The sequence below is a fragment of the Mycteria americana genome, chromosome 1, assembly GCF_035582795.1.
Source record: "Mycteria americana isolate JAX WOST 10 ecotype Jacksonville Zoo and Gardens chromosome 1, USCA_MyAme_1.0, whole genome shotgun sequence".
NCBI lineage: Eukaryota > Metazoa > Chordata > Aves > Ciconiiformes > Ciconiidae > Mycteria > Mycteria americana.
Genome location: NC_134365.1, coordinates 137143570 through 137159654, shown reverse-complemented (window position 1 = coordinate 137159654; position 16085 = coordinate 137143570). Strand labels below are relative to the sequence as shown.

The 16085-nt window shown below is 40.7% G+C and overlaps 2 protein-coding genes across 3 annotated transcripts in view; one reads left to right on the top strand and one right to left on the bottom strand.

The window, feature by feature from the left end:
- RBBP7 (RB binding protein 7, chromatin remodeling factor) overlaps window positions 1-16085 on the bottom strand; it is a 459800-nt gene that overhangs the window by 74905 nt on the left and 368810 nt on the right. The gene's annotated exons all lie outside the window — the stretch shown is intronic.
- The window catches only part of REPS2 (RALBP1 associated Eps domain containing 2), a 99218-nt gene that overhangs the window by 34735 nt on the left and 48398 nt on the right, over window positions 1-16085 (top strand). For both annotated transcript variants that reach the window (XM_075491894.1, XM_075491893.1), the window contains exons 2-8: window positions 1283-1406; window positions 3636-3784; window positions 5297-5420; window positions 8248-8345; window positions 10119-10257; window positions 12256-12319; window positions 14001-14143. In XM_075491894.1, the coding sequence (XP_075348009.1) occupies window positions 1283-1406; window positions 3636-3784; window positions 5297-5420; window positions 8248-8345; window positions 10119-10257; window positions 12256-12319; window positions 14001-14143 (841 nt within the window). The remainder of the gene's footprint in view (window positions 1-1282; window positions 1407-3635; window positions 3785-5296; window positions 5421-8247; window positions 8346-10118; window positions 10258-12255; window positions 12320-14000; window positions 14144-16085) is intronic.

Sequence of the window (16085 nt, the reverse complement as noted above, 5' to 3'; positions counted from 1 at the left end):
CAGAGAATCAATCTCCCTTTTCATCAAGCAGTAAGAGAAAAGAAAGCTGCTTGATACATCTCGTGATCACAGAATTAAGCCATGCATCTCCGAAACTGACAGGAAGAGAAGGAAGCCAGAGCTCATTCAATCAAAGCAGAAGCCACATCCACAGAAGAAAGAGTTCGCTTGAAGATAATTTTCTTTGATTAGTAAGAATTACCATTCCAAAACATTTGATTTTTCAGTAATTGTCTCTCCTGATATTTTGCCACTGTGTGTGTGTGTATGTGTATATATATACATGTAAAAATAAGTTGGGAAAAATAGACTATTCATTTGTGCTATTTGTTTATACACATGACATGGGAACAGTTTCTGTCATGCTGTTGTAGCTTGGGAGCGATCCACGCACGGGGTTTTCTGGAGAGCAGCACTTACCCATGAAGAACCAGCACAGCTCTACTTGTCCTGCACAAAGGCGATGAACCTCGCCAGCCAGGAGACATTGCTAATCTAGGTGTATTTTCAGGAAAACAATTTGGGGCTTTCCTTTACATCTGGGGGGAATGGGATTTCGTTCTAACCTCAGTGCCTGGCTGAGGTTTGTTCGTGAGCATCTGGGAGCTCCGTGCATGGGAGAGCTGGCGCCTGTGCTTCAAACCTGCTGGTAGCTGTTGTTTGTTTAGCTGTTGTCTGAGCGTGTGAACGTGGAGCTGTTTGCTTCACAGAGGTGGCTGAGTGAAGCAAACAGTGAAGTATATACAGAAATTAAGCTTCGGTGCTGAGACCATGTTAATTTTTCACAAAGAAAAGTGTTCTACTCAAGCGGTGCGATGGGGTATTTCTTGTGTTGCATTTATGTTCTAGTTACAGCAATTGTCTGAACTGTTGTTGTAAGGGCTAATATTAAGCACAGTTTTCTGTGAATATCATAGCTTCTGCGATGGAAATGTTTTACTGGGCAGCAAACTTAACAATTTATCATTTCACCTGCTATTAAAATCATACGTAGTATGATTCATTATGAATTTATGAAAACCCATAAATTGTTTTATGATAGCAATGTTAACCAGCAATGCTTCTGAAAAGGATAACAAATCACTACCTGTCTCTGATATACTAAGGGGAATGTGATCAGACAGCAATGTCCTGAGTTGAAACAAATGTGTTTAATAGAAAACTTTAAATACAACACGCATTTTGCATTTTTAAAGAATTTTTTCTTTGTTTACGTAGTGGTGTTTACATTCCCTGGAAGAGTGAAATGCATTTAACCAACAATGTCTCTCTTCTCTCTTAGATTACAGAAGTTTGTGGAGCCAAGCGTGTGGGTTATTTTGGTCCTGCTCAATTTTATATTGCTTTGAAGTTAATTGCTGCAGCGCAGTCAGGGTTCCCAGTACGGATTGAGAGCATTAAGAATGGTAAGTAGCAAATTTTGCTTGCAGTGCTGTGCAGTTGTTTTTCACTTTCTTTAATGCTTGTCAGCTCTCTGTGGTGGTAAACTTTTCTTCTAACGTGTCTATGAAACAATTGTATTTTGAAGAGCAGAGAAAGAGTAGAAGGTAATGTTATATTCTCTAAGTGACTGGTAGAAAATTGCAGTGAATTACGTGTATGGCAAAGCTGAGGTGACATCCCCCTCTGGAAAAGGCATTACCAGAGGAATGGCACGAATGACAGCTGATCAGTGCTAGGGATGCATGTCTCTCTCACCTTCAGCCTCTAATCTTGACAGCTGCGCAGAGTGGGAGCTGATAGCTGCTTCGGGTGGAGGCATGTTGCAGGCAGCATGGGCAGGTCAGGGGTCCCCCTGTGCAGGGCAGCTTGCAACACTCCTCTGTTTTAGCAAATAGTCCTGCGGAAATAAATGGGCAATGGTGACAAAATCATAATGCTTCCTATAAGTAGGTATGAAAGCGTCTATTAGATGTAATTTAAAACAGCTTTGTTCTTCCCAATGAATTGACAGTAATATTAAATGTACCATTTTTGATGGAGAAAAATGCTTCTTAAAAGAGGTTTATCAAACTCAAGCGATGAAGAGAGAAAGCAGGGCCCTTTTAGCTGCAAAACCTTGGTAATGACTAAATGGAAGGAACTCTATATTCTTGCCTTGGTGATGGCATGCTCTGCCTTGGTGATACGTGCTCTGCCTTGGCAGGGCTCAGGCTTCAAAACATGTGGCTTTTCACTTGGGCTTGAGCCTGAACAGGTTTGAACCCTTAGCTCCCATATCCCAGGTGGACATTCAAACTGTTCCGTGAGGCTGCGCTCTGGGCAAGAGTGCTTGCCACCATCCCACTGGAGGCAGCGATGCAACCAGCCACGAGATCAGAGAGGAGGTAGGAAAGGCAGGAGCTACCCGTAGCCTCGCAATCGGGTCACTGCTCCTAGTGCAGTTTCTGCTCTGCTGTCCCTGCTAAGGGCAACGAAATGTAAGATTCACCTATGCTACAAGGCACAGGGAGGGAGTTCCCAGGTCTGCCCCATCCTGGTGGGGAGGAAGCTGGGCTAGCAAGTGCAGACCTATGTGTGCTGAGCTCCCGCGGTGCAGAGCTCCCACCTAAGTGGAGGGGATTGGATGCAGCCGGCACGGTTTGGTTTGGTGCCTTGCTGGCAGAGGAGTTTAAACTAGGGGTGAAGTGGGGCAGCCTGGATTTGTCTGTCAGTTTTCGTTACAGACAGCTTGTGTGCTCTCTCTTGCATTGCCATCCTTTTTAAGGATGTTAATTTGAAAAAACCAACCAACCAAACAACAAACTAAATTAGAAACCTGAACTAAGTGAGATTTGCTGTGTATGTTTTACAAGTCCAACATCTGCAAATAATTGACAAATTTGAGTGAAGAAGGGTACTTGCAGTCCTTGTGTTGATATCCTGCTTACTTACTGAAATGCTTCCAGTGCTAATTACATTTTCTCTTGAAATGTATGAGTGCCTTTAGAGTGGGGTGAGTAACATGCACCAAACTCCAACTGATTTATTTTTCTTCCTCATAGTAGCTGTAGGTGTAAATGATTACAGAGGTGATGTATGACTTTGCTCGGTTTTGAGCGTTCTGTTAATTTTAATTGTATTGATCTTTCAGGGTGACTGTGCACAAAAATAAATGGTGTTTCTTCAAAATAATCGTGAATAGTCTTAAAGAGTGAGAAAGTGTCATTCTCCTGCTCTGCAGAGCAGACACGACATGGGACCTTCTGACACGGTCATCTCACCAGGCCTTGGCGTGATCTCTGAACTCTACCATTTTTAATTTGTTCCTTTTATGATGGCAGCATTGAGGATACTGTGATCCTGACTGATTAATTCATCAGTCCCACAGTTTCTGTGGGAAAGTATTCTTTTCATTACAGACAACGTTTTCAAGGCAGGAAATGAGATTGCTGCTTGCTTTAATAACGTGCACAAGGCTTACTTCTTTCTCTTTGCATAGCAAGATTATATATTAAGCTAGTGAATGTAGCTTTGTGTAACATTTGCATTTTTATTAAGACATAAAATAATCACAGGGGTGCCACACATAAACATTACGGAATATAAATACTACTCTTTTATAGATAAACTTTTCATTGGTTTTACAAGATGATACCACTTAAAGTACTTTTAATATTCTGTTGTCTCAATTGAGTTTTTCTCTTTCAATGAAGAATTGCCTCTGCCGCGGTTTATGGCGCTGAAAAATGACGGTGAAGTACGTTATGGGACTCCAGCAGAGCTCCATGGAGTTAAATTTCAGGTTCCACATGCAACTTTGGAAAAAAATTCCTACAAAAGAACAGATGAAGGGGACAAACAGGTAACAGGCTTGTCTCCTTCAGGCCAATATGTTGTTATGCATCCTCCTTTTGGGTCCAGTATTGTAAATGATTACACTCACGTGGGCTTACTCAGTTTTGCAGTACTAGACAGATGAACTCCCGACGTGCAAGTAATCCCCGTTGGGGCTGTGCTCTGATTTTGATGCATCCCAATTGCATCCCTGAAGGGAATTTCTCTATATAACCTTGTATAAAGCTGTCAGCCCTGTAATAGTCTGTATAAATTCTTTCAGTGTTGTCCTCCTACTTAGTACAGCGCTGTTTCTTGTGGAGGAGCAGCAAATAGAAATCTGTCTGTGAAACAGAACAGGAAACTGAGCGATTTCTCATGGCCAGTATGATTCTTAGTCACTACAGAAATATTCAATTGGAGAAGAGGTGTTGAATCACAAGCCACTATTTCTGGGTGGGATAAAGCCACCAGGTTTTCTTCCGTTCTGATGTCCCCCAGGAATAGCCCAGAAGAAATCTGCATTTCTTTTGTCCTCGGTGAAACGTCGTCCCAGTGTCTGTTGTTCTGAGTTGCCAGTTTAATAAAGCTGTCTAAGGGAGATATGTATTACCTGTATTTAGGAGAGTTGAGAGTGCTTACTTGGATACAAGCAGCTTCACAGTGCAACCTTGATTTTCATAATTTTCCCCAGGCCTGACACCTTCTGTTCTGGTACCGTATCAGGTCATGTTGTAAGTGCCTGGTGGCAGGCGCTTTATCTTCCCACAACGTGCGCACACATTTATCACACGGTGCGTTGGCGTGAGTAACGGCGTTCCCAGCCTGCGGTCAACCAACAGGAATGAGCTGATGACAAGATACACGGGTGGAATAACAGGATGAGGAAGAAGAGCATGTATGCCTGTCCGCCTGTGTGTACTGACACTGAAGCAGAACGCTGTCCTCAAACCCATGGCTCCATCTAGGTTTTCTGTGTGTGTTATATTTTCCTTTTTACACAGTACACTGTTTCAGGATCACATCCTCTTCTTAAACAATCCATAAGTCAAGGTAAAGAGAACGCTGTAGGATAGATACCCTGTAACACCTACAAATCCACAGAGTGCTTAAAATACCAATTCGGAGATTTATTTTAATTTTTTGTAAGTGTTTTATAGGAAAAATGCTCTCCCACAAAGAATGCACTCACCCTAACTAAACGTGTTATGTAAATTCAAAGATACCCACTCATATTAAGCATTCTACATATACTTCTTCAGGCATCTTTTGGAAGTAAAATACCTTAAGCTGTTCATTGTAAAGCTTTACTATGGCGTTGCCATGCTTTACCCCTAGAAGTTTCAATACCAAATTCTGTCTTTACCAACTTTTGGTTTTTTAAGGAGCCTTTTCTTGGAAATAAAGGGCCTCGGGGAACTACAGCGCTTGCCTTTTCTTTGTCTATCATGCTGTACGTGTTCAGATTGCCATGCAGGATTACTTGTTTTTTTGCTGTCGTCTCAGAATTCCATTTTGTGTTGGTGTGTTTTTGAAATAGGAACCCAAGTCTCCACCGATGTCTCCAATCTGCTCACCTCCTGCTTCTCCATCTACTTACCAGAGAATACCCTTAAGTTATGGATATGGTAAATCAAGAAGTGGGCTGGAGCAGCAGCATGGAGGTAGGATAAAAATTGGTATGTGCACATTGTATTAAATTCTTCTTTTTTTCTTCTCAGAAGCATCCAAATTTCAAATGCAACTGACAATCAGCCTAATGATTTTAACATTTAATTAGACCTGTATTTTGGAGCACGATTCAGTCATCTAATTTTATTTTGATTGTTCAATCCTTTTCGCTTTCTGGTAAATTAGTTAGATTTATGTGTCACTGCTCACAGATAAATGCTAATACCTAATCGCTGACAAGACTATGCGCAGTATATCCCACTGACAGAGTGTTTGTGAGTATTTTCAGACTGCATGATGCCTTTGGTTTCATTAGAGGGGGAGAAAAGCCCACTCCTGATTTCAATAGCTGCTATATTAGTTTTGAGATTGGCAGTGAACCTTCCTTTGCAGGAAAGGATAATAATCTCTCTGGTTTCATAATGGAAATAACAATAGGACATGAATATAAAAACAGTCCCACAATGTAACTTAGGCAAAACAGCCAAAAATAAGGCACTACATAGATGCTCTGTCCTTGATCTCACTGCCATTAGAGTAGGTGGCAAAACATTCTGATTTTAGTAAGAGGGTAGTGGGGCAGAAGCCAGTTTTACTAAGGTTTTACAAGCTCCTGTTAATAGTAAGTTGCCTGTGCTCTCCTAATTGCAACATCTGGTGACCAAGATGGTGGCAATAGTAGGCATTGGTGTGTACCATCCCTCCGTCATCCCTCCTGCTTTCTGTTAGTGTGTTTGCAGTGAGTGAGGAGTGGAGCGTGCTAGTCCTTTAGCTGTTGTCCTTGTGAAAAAACAGAGCTATTACAACATTTTGAAACTCACTAAAGCCATGATAAGAATGTGTTCAACACTTATCAAGTGGCCTTCACGTGAAAATCATACCAGTACTGGGTCACAGGCATTCTTTTGCTGGTTAGGTAAACTGCTGTTTGTTCAGAGGTGGGATTTTTCCCCACCCCACCCTTGGGGGTGATCAAAACAGTGATGGCTGACTTCTGAAATAAGCAACACTAGCGAGGTTGTCTTCTGGTATGACGCATGTTCTGCTCCAGTGAAGAAGACACGTGGCAGATAGCCTACACCCTGAAGAGCCGGGCAGGAGGCGACCATCGGGAGCAGCCGACCGTGTTACACCTTGTGTGCTCTGCAGTTTTCTGGGACTCTGTCCCAGATCTGTCAGTGCTGGGGGGGGTATTTTGGGTGTTGGGGTTTTTTTTCCTCCGAATTTGGTTGCAATCATAGCTTCAGTGAAATTTCTCATGGAGTCAGCGGCTGTGCAAAGTGAGTAGAGGCAGCAGCGTCCAATCCAGCTGTCAACTTCTTCTAAAATTAATTAGTCAACTGCTTGAATTTTTCAGGCGAATTTATCACCTTTCAACTGCTTGAAGGTGATAAAATACTAGAGATGTAGAACACTATGGTTATTTTCCAGAAAGGGAATGTCTCCTATTTTCCAGAAAGGGAATCTCATTTTAATCCCACTGGGGGTACTTCAGCCAAATGTGTTCTCAGCGGCAGTAAGCGGGTAACGTTTTACGGCCCATGCTGTACCACGTGCCAGGCTCGGTGACCTACTGGTTCTCCTGGCCTTTAAGATTAGGACCCTTGCAGTTTTCTGACCCTTCCACCCGCAAGGGTGGGTCTGAGAGGCACCGCGTTTGCGTACGCGCAGGAGGTGCTAGTGCCGCAGCACCGAGCTGGGTGGGCTGTTCTCTGCGGCAGGTCTGACCCTTGAAGGACAGCGTGCCTTCAAGGGCAGCCCTTCGCACTGCAACCATGACCGTATGATACCTTTCTTGGTAGTTTTGGAAGTTTTTCTTGGCAGCAAACACATAGCAGAGTGGCCTTGTGCTTAAATGTCCTTTCCAAGGGCGTCTGTATGTTTCCCAACTTCCTTCCTGTGTTTTTTTTTTTTTTTCCTGAAATTAGAAGTTACTTGTACGGGCATAAAAATAGATACCAATACAGGATAAGACCACTCAGGAAAGCAAGGGAGTTAGGGGTATGATTTTTAAGGTCTTCCTGAGCTCAAAATTTCTAAGATTTCTTGGTCTCGCTTTTCATCAAGCGTCTTTTAAGTTCTGTCTATCTAATGCAGACTGTCTTTGTAGTGGTACATTTTAAATAGGCTGGCAGCAGCAGTTTTTAGCTCTGTAAGAGTTTGCGAGTGAGTTGCCTTTGTGTTTGCATACTTGTCCTATTTTTAAAACATTGTTCTTAAACGTGCTGTTATGTCACTGCTTACTATATTTGCTCCAGTGGGATGTAAGTGACTTATTTTAACAAAAGAAGAAGTAATTGTTATTTTTCTTTACTGACTTTACTCCAAATTATGTGAAGTGGTGAGTCATGTATTTGGATTTTCAACAGAAATTCAGGAAGGAGGAAGAAGACTATATGGAAAATCAGTGAATTACTGTTTGATAGCATTGTCAAAACATATTTTTTTGCAGCTCAGTTGAATTATTTCTTCTTATTTGTAAGGCATTCTTTTGCTACATATGGCTATAAGTATATAAAATGTATAAGTATGTAAACAGGCTATATAAATGTATATTTCAACATGATGAACAATGATTTCTGTTATCTAGTAATATGTAACTGACAGTTTCTATCAGTAATGTCTGAAGAAGAATGATGTAGTGTGAAAGGCAAGTATGTGGCTGGAATTTTGTTGCAGAAGACAAAATGGACTTTGATACTATGATACTAGGTTCACAAGCTAGATTCTTGACCTTGTGGTATTTAATTATTTCCTTTAGCCTAGTAGAATCTTTTTGATTATCCTTTCATTTATATACTTTATTTTAAATGTCTGTAGCTCCTTATGAAATCAGACTCTCTACTCACCAGCAAGATGGACCATCATCAGGGAATTACGGAGCCAAACCAGCACTCACCTGTTCAACTCTTAATCGGGTAATGAATTGCATGTTTTTCTTTAGTAGTACTACTAATAAAACAACAGAGAAATTAAAAAAAAAAAAGGCAGAAGAATTCTCACTTCAGAAATAAAAAGTGTTCTTCATGGTGTTTTTAGACTAGAGGCTGAAGCGTGCTTTTTTAGTATATGAAAAAGAAAAAAAACAGAGCTGATGGGAAGGAGAAATTAAAATAAATAATCCAGTTATTTTGCTGAAGCTAAGTAGAGTGAGAAACACCAAATAGCATAGATAGGAACACTAGACTGAGAATCTTCAGTTCAAAAGTAAAAAAAAAATTGAGGTTATCCTAGCGAAAGTAAAACATTTTTATTTAAAATATATGAGGTTTCACAGAGATTCCTGCTTGATTTAGAATGCCATCTGTAACACATGCACAGAATTTACGGCCTAATATTCCGTGTATTCTGTTTTTTCACTCCTGTTGGTTAAAGCGCATCTCAAACAGAATAAATTAATTTCTGGATATTTGTTTGCTTTTATGAGATGGGGCCTATGTTCTTCTGCTGGTTGCAAAAGCAGATCTATCCAATGTTCCAGTATGCCTGCTGTGCACTGACTATGCAAACAGGTAGTTTGCCCTATGGAAGGACAAAGCTCTTCTAAGGGAGAGCTTTTCCTAAATAAGTAAGACTCAGAGACTCTGTACCTTTTCCCTAGTGCTTAGCACCCCACACCCTTAATAAAATGTCACCTGAGCCTCAGGAAAAGATCTACAGGTAGTGTCACATAATTTGTGCTAACTTGAAATGAAATTGGGTGCATTTGTGTAGCACTTTGAAATGAAAATTAATTTACAGCTTTATGATGTTGCCTGTTTCGGGGATCCTTTGATGTGTTTCAGAACCAGTGTTTTGCATTTGATTCTTAGGAAATGGACAGGTATGTCAGAAAAAGGGTAGTGGAGCTAGTTGGAGCCTGACTATTGTTCATTCTTGCCCTCCCTCTTTAAGAGTGTTGTCACCCAGGCTTAAATCTTGAATACTAAGTCATTCCAGATTAACAAAGGCACTAATTGTACCGGCAGCCCTCTCTAGATACCACCACCCAATCTCCCTTAAACAAGTCAATCAGAAAGGAAAGACATAAATGGATAAGATGTCCTTCTCCTCCAGAATATTCTTTTTCCTGAAGGAGAATTTTTACCTAAACCATGGGAAGTGACAGAAGGTCGAGGAGGTCTGTAGGGGTTTGCATGTCTCCCTGGCTCAGCGTAATGTGTGCAGAGGTACCTGGGTGAGCCAAGGTCCAGAAGCGGTATAGCTCCTTAGTTACAGCACCACTCCTAGACTAAATACATAGTTTCTTAGCAGAGCTAAATTTTCATGCACTGTGCTGCATAAATACAGCTTTAGGTCCTTCACTGGTTCCATCCGTTTCAGGCGTACAGTGTGCAGTTCAGGGTTGTAATGCATGGCAGCCAAAATGAACAGCCAAACTGAATCCAGAGCTAGTAAGGTATGCCTTGGACTTCCCTTTTTGCAGTCAGCAGTAGCAAGATTTCCTTTTTCTTTTAGCTTCAGTCATGTAAACTTCCTTTAATTGCCTGGTTAAAGATACCTAGTATTAGCCTCAGCTTTAACAGATAAGTAGTGGGACGGTAATCAGGGTGGCCATTTCTGCTTCTCATCTTTCTAAAATACGTGTCTGCTAATAGAAGACAGTCAGTCTGGTTTCTTGAGGTTGCCAGTGCCCTGCTTGGCCCTTCCGGCCCTCTGCCTGCGGCCGGTGCCAGCGTCCTTCCCTTCAGTCTCTTTCAGCGGAGCGGGAGCAGCAGGACAGCAGTGCCCACTACTCGGATGACCCTTGGAGGATAACGGAGGAGCAGCGAGACTACTACATCAACCAGTTCAAGTCCCTGCAGCCTGACCTTAACTCCTTTATTTCAGGTAATTTTTACCAAACACTGTGCGTATCGAGTAGAGGGACCAGGCTGAGAGGTGCAAAGTGTTAAGTAGAAAAATTAATTCTTTTTTCTCTCTGGAGTGAGTTTATGAGAAAGAGTTGATTGCATTTTTGTTTTAAAGGCAGAGAACTCAAAGAGCAAACCAGTACTGTGGGCATTATGTTTTTTTCCTAAATATCCTGATTTTAGGAAAACAATTGCATCTAAGAGAGAAGTGTTGCAATTCAGTAAAAATGAAAATGAGCTCTCACTCTGAGGTACTGTATTTGTGGATCACACCTGCAGTGTGTATTGAGCTGAAAAAACCCTTAGGGTTGCTTGCTTTCCCAGCAGAAATGTGGCAGCGCCCATGGGATGAAAGTGAAGCATGCAGTTGACTGTCCTGTGTAATCAAGCCCGAGTGTTTATGGCTCTGAGGGACTCAGATTTTGACCTTTCGGAGATTAAAATCAAATCCTGGAGAGCACACACATGGTAAACGTATTGTTAACAGAGTATTGAGATTGCATTTCCATCCCAAATAGGAGGATCAGGCTGCTCATTAAGAGGAGTCACTGCGGGTACAGATAGTTGGTCTGGCAAGGAAGATGTCGCAGGTTTTAAATTGAAGCGGTTTTACTGAGTCCTGCTTTATTACTGGGGTTCAGGAGGCTTGGATCCAGCCAAAAGTTTAAATAAATTGCCTGCTGCTGACAGAAATTAGAGTTTCACCAGTTCTTTGCCTCAGTTAAGTTCCCTTAATATAATTTGCTTGAAAGAGAAAACGGTTGTTCAACAACATGGTATTTCATCACAGACTTATATAAGTCGGTAACTGTGTATGTATGTGTACATGCATATACAGCCTCTCAGGTAGCTGTGCATTTTCCTTTATGTTGAGAAAGATTCTCAGGCAGTCCTTGCACATCCAAAATTACTGTTTATAAACGATAAATTTGAGCTTCCACAGCATCCTAAAATAATTAAGCTGTAGAAATCCTTCCTGCAAGGTGATACAGCTGCTAGAGATGTCCAGGTTTAAGAAGTTATTAGAGAAATCTGTAATTGAAAAAATCAATCAGAAGTTATTGAATATTTAAGTGCTACCCCTGGTTGACAAAGTTCCTGAATCGCAGGTGGTCAGAGGTTGGGGGATGTTCTGGAGCTACATTATATCACGTGGCTTTGTCATGGCCACGTAGTCCTCTCTTGGCATCCGGTGTTGGAGAGGACATGCTGTGCTAGGTGAGTCTTGGACCTGCCCCAGTTACAGCTTTTCTTATGCCCTGCAATGGGTGATCTGACCTGAATGCACAAGGGGCAGAGTAGTAGAGACTTTAGAAGTCTCTGCATTACGTTGCCTTACGTTTTGTAAGCCTGTATCCAGGAAGGGCTTCCAGGGTACAGGGATCTTGTGCTACCTCTATAGTCTGTGTGTATGGGACGGTGAGATAACGGATTTATTAGCTAGGAGAAGAACGAGAAGGGCTGTTGTGGCAGGGTGAGTGAGGATGCCTGCAGCACGACAGTAGCTATGTGCTATGTGAATCTCCTGGGTTTTTGCTTTTTTTCATAACATCTGAGCCGCTGCAGGGAAAAGTCATGGTTGAAGCAGTGTCTTGGGAGAGCAGTGCAGACTCTACAGCACTGTACTGCCACACACATGGCTTCTGGGTGAAGCAGAGCCCTTTGTGTCTGTTATTTCATCATTGGTGACATACTAATTATGCTGGTTAGAATCACTAGTACAGAAGCGTGTTTTCCTTTTATTTATTTTTCCCATATGGAGGGAATGGGGAAATAAGGTCAACAGCTCTGTCTGGCTTTCTCTCTCGCTTATTCACCAAGAGAAAAACAGTCCAACAGCTATATTAGCATGCAGTTAATCTGAGCATCTCTCAGATGTAAAGGAACAAGCTGCTTCTGGCATGGCAGCCCTGGCCGAAGGTAAATACTTGGAGAACTAATTTCCAATGGTTGATAAGGCACGGTTTCCCAACAGGTTCCGTGGCAAAGAATTTCTTCACAAAATCAAAGCTGCCCATCCCAGAGCTTTCTCACATCTGGTAAGTACTGTAATAGCACTGGGGATGTGTATCCTGTTTTTTTTTTTAAAGACACTTAATTCAAGAGTTCTTGTTAACTGAAGACACTTTTAAAAATTTATAATTATTGCTCTTATCTCCAGAATCACTTTCAGGCCCAAGCAGCAGGGTGCTCATTGATCTTCCTGACACGCTTGTTTTCTGTAGAGATGTTTGCCTACTCAGCAGGACTGGGAAGGTTTGAACAGCGATATAACTGAGAGCTGTTCTTAAGTATATTGTAAGCAGCATCATTAGCTCAACGAACTGACATTTGTCATGAAACGACACAGAGGAGAAGCACCTCTGGAATGTTTTAGATGTGTTGTTGGTTTTATGTTTCTTGCTGTGTTTTGTCAGAGGAGGCCTAATTAATGCCTAATTTTTAGTAAGTACAACTACATAATTCATCAGTGCTTTTCTAATGAACCAGCACACTTACTTTTAATGAGCTTATTTAGAAACGATTGCGGATGGAACTGTACATGATAATTTGACAAGGATTCTATTATATTTTCATAAACAACATGGTGCTTTGTAATTCAGTGTCATCCTTGCATCTCAGATAGGAAGAACAAACAGTTTTAAATGTTGATCAAAAATGCTGACAAAAGTTTTACTTTTATATATGCTTTTATGAAGAGAGATGAGAAGAAAAGCTTGCAAGAGCCTAAACATATGTCGGGGTCAAAGAATATGTCTGGAATCTTTTCAAAGCAGATTGTCAGTTGTGAAAATAAAAAAAAAAACAACTGAAGAAACATTGTGTTGGGGGAGGTGAATATTGGAATTTAAATTCAAGATTGTTAAAGAAGAATGGATTAACCCAATATGTTAACAAAACACATTTTATTTCTGCTGCTGACACAAGTTGTTCTCTGTGCAAAATTTAAAGAAAAGTATTCTGTTCTAGTAGATAATTATAATTTAGTGATGATGTGATTTATCAGGTTGTGTCGCTGTGTTAAACACATGGGATGTTTCAGTCTTTGTTACTGTAACCTCAACAGCTTGAAAAATGCTCATTACTTTCAAAGAGTAGGAAGTTATGTTTGTTTATTTTAGTCCATGTGCTAATGAGAAAATAATACTTACTTCTTGCAAAGAGTTAATTTATAAATTTGAGTTCTTGAATTTCTGAAGTCCAGTTTTATTGATTGAGGAGCGTCCTAGAATTAAAGACACAACAGTTTTAGTGAGCAGTTAACAATAACATGTAAACTTGTCAAAAGCATTTATTTAGCTCTTTTCTTGAGGCTAGTCACTAGTGCTAAGTAACCATTTGCTGAAGTCCATTTTTCACTTTTTCTGCTTGCACTGTTTAAGATCCTGCATGGATTAGCCAAAACTAGCTAAAAGTTAATTTCACCCTTGGAGGTACACGGTATGTATTTCATGTTATAATGTATACATACAGTATGATGCATAACAAAAAAATGTACTTTGTTAAAAAAGAAAAAAGCAAGAAGTCAATATTAGAAAATTAGCTTGCTTCATTTTCCCCGAGATGAATGTACAAGTTAGGATCAAGTGCAAATGACAGAGATGCTTGTCTAGTGTTAAACTATCCCTTCTCAAAGCTGCATTTCTGTCTCCCTGTGATTGCACGTGTATGTTTCCCTGAGGTAACGGCTTGGAAAACGTGTGCCTGTCGTATCCACAGGGAGCTGAGCGACATGGATTGCGACGGGGCGCTGACACTCCCGGAGTTTTGTGCCGCTTTCCACCTTGTGGTTGCGAGGAAGAATGGTTACCAGCTGCCGGAGACACTGCCGGAGACGCTGCTGCCCGAGTACCTTCAAGCAGGTAATGTCCCTCTGGCAGGTCATGTTTCTGTAGCCATCTCAGAAACCCAACGTGTGTAAGACAGGTTTTGTTTTCCATCCTGCAGGTAGGATGGGGTTCTACACTGCATAATGGCTCTCTGGTTGCTTTTTAACACATGCATTTTTAATTGTTCTTACGAGGCGATTGCTGAAGAAGGAACGTATAAAAGCACAAAATAGTGATGCAAAACGTAGAGGTTACCTGCCCCTTAATGTCTGCCTCTTTGCTCCAGTGTGCTAAAGTGGCAGGTGATTATAGCAAAGATAATCTAACAAGACTTATATGGCTTTTAACTGTTTTGATGATTTTTCCCTTATGTACCTGTCTCTTGAAGATGTGTTGAAAACGATACTGGACTGCTTTAGAACTTACTATGCTAATATGTTTTGTTCAAAGCAGTTACTGGTTGTATCAAAGGTTGAATGTTTTTGTAATTCATTTTATGTAATCCACAAGTTCTTCTGTAAGTAATTTGCAGTAATGACAGGGGGATTACAGTAGTTTGTGTAGCACAAGGGTAAATTAATCCGAAATACGACATACCTCAGTAACATTGCGCAGTGAGAGACCTGCCCTTTCATTTGTTCTCTTCAGTTATGTCTCTTGTAATTATAAATGAACATTGAAATATATACTGTTCCATCTAAAAAATGTGGATGTCTTTCTAGGGCAAGGAGGATTAATCGCAAATGATAATTACAGTGCTAAGGGATAATATTTAAGACCTAATAAAATCTCCATTAAATTTGATGACACTGAATATATTAAAAGACAGGAAAAGAGCAAATCAAGCTGTAGTTAGGAAAATTAAATGTTCACCCTGTATCAGATTTGTGAAGTAATTTCTGGTGGAGTCATGTTCCTTATGATCCACTATCTTCATATCCAAAGGGAGAAGCTCCTGTAAAACCTGCACCTCCAAGTCTTCATCACTTTTAGTCTCTCTAATTACATTCCCTTGTCATAATTACAACTACCCTTTTCCCTCCAGGACCACCACTTTGTTCGCTACTCTCATGCCTGTTCTCATCATAAATTACCTTGTGAGCTCTTCCATGCAGGTTCTTGTTGGTGTGTCTTCACATTAAGCCTTTTTGGGTAAAACTGCAATGGAAATAACTATCTCTAGTAGTAGGGGATCATTATGTCAATGGGAGGAAGAGCATGCTAAGCTGTGGTTGTTCCCTGGGAGTCATCTTTTTCCCAAATTTGTCCCTTTCGGCACTGGGGTGTTTACCATTTTCTTGGATGATTATTGTTTCATGGTGTTGTGTGCAATGAAGCATTTCAAGCTGATCTACATGGAAGAGGTGAAGGGACTAATTGTTTGTTGTGGGCACTCTAAATACCTCAGCTAATAAGGTAATTCTGGTTAGCTTGAGGGTCTGAAAATGTCTCGCCTAGTTGGGATTCAGAAATCTGTCTTTTGAAAGACTTGCGTTAATAAAAAGCAGAACATCTCAACACACTGTAACACCGTGAATCACAGGAAAGCATAGAGCCCTGGTTGTATCAACTTCTGAAATGAAAACATCGATAAGTAAGCATCTCATACACCTAACCTAAAATGTCAAAGAAATTTTCAAGAAAAACTTTTTGGCTTCATGTTTTCATAATATGATTTCTGTGAAGCTTAGATTTTTTTTCTTTTTTTTTTTGGCTTGTTAGAAACCCGATGAAGATTACTGGAAACTGTTTTTCATTGGGTTGTTGTGTTAGTTTCAGAATGAGGCAGAATTTGGTTCAAGTGAAATATTTGTATCTGATAAGAGTATTAAAGCTTCAAATAAAGTAACTTGGAGCATAAGACAGAGCATTTAAGAATGAATTAATTTTGCTAGTTTTATGGCTTGTTCTATAAACTACAAGCTCAGGGCCAAATGCTATACTGGCACAGCTCCATTGACAATTTGACCCACCA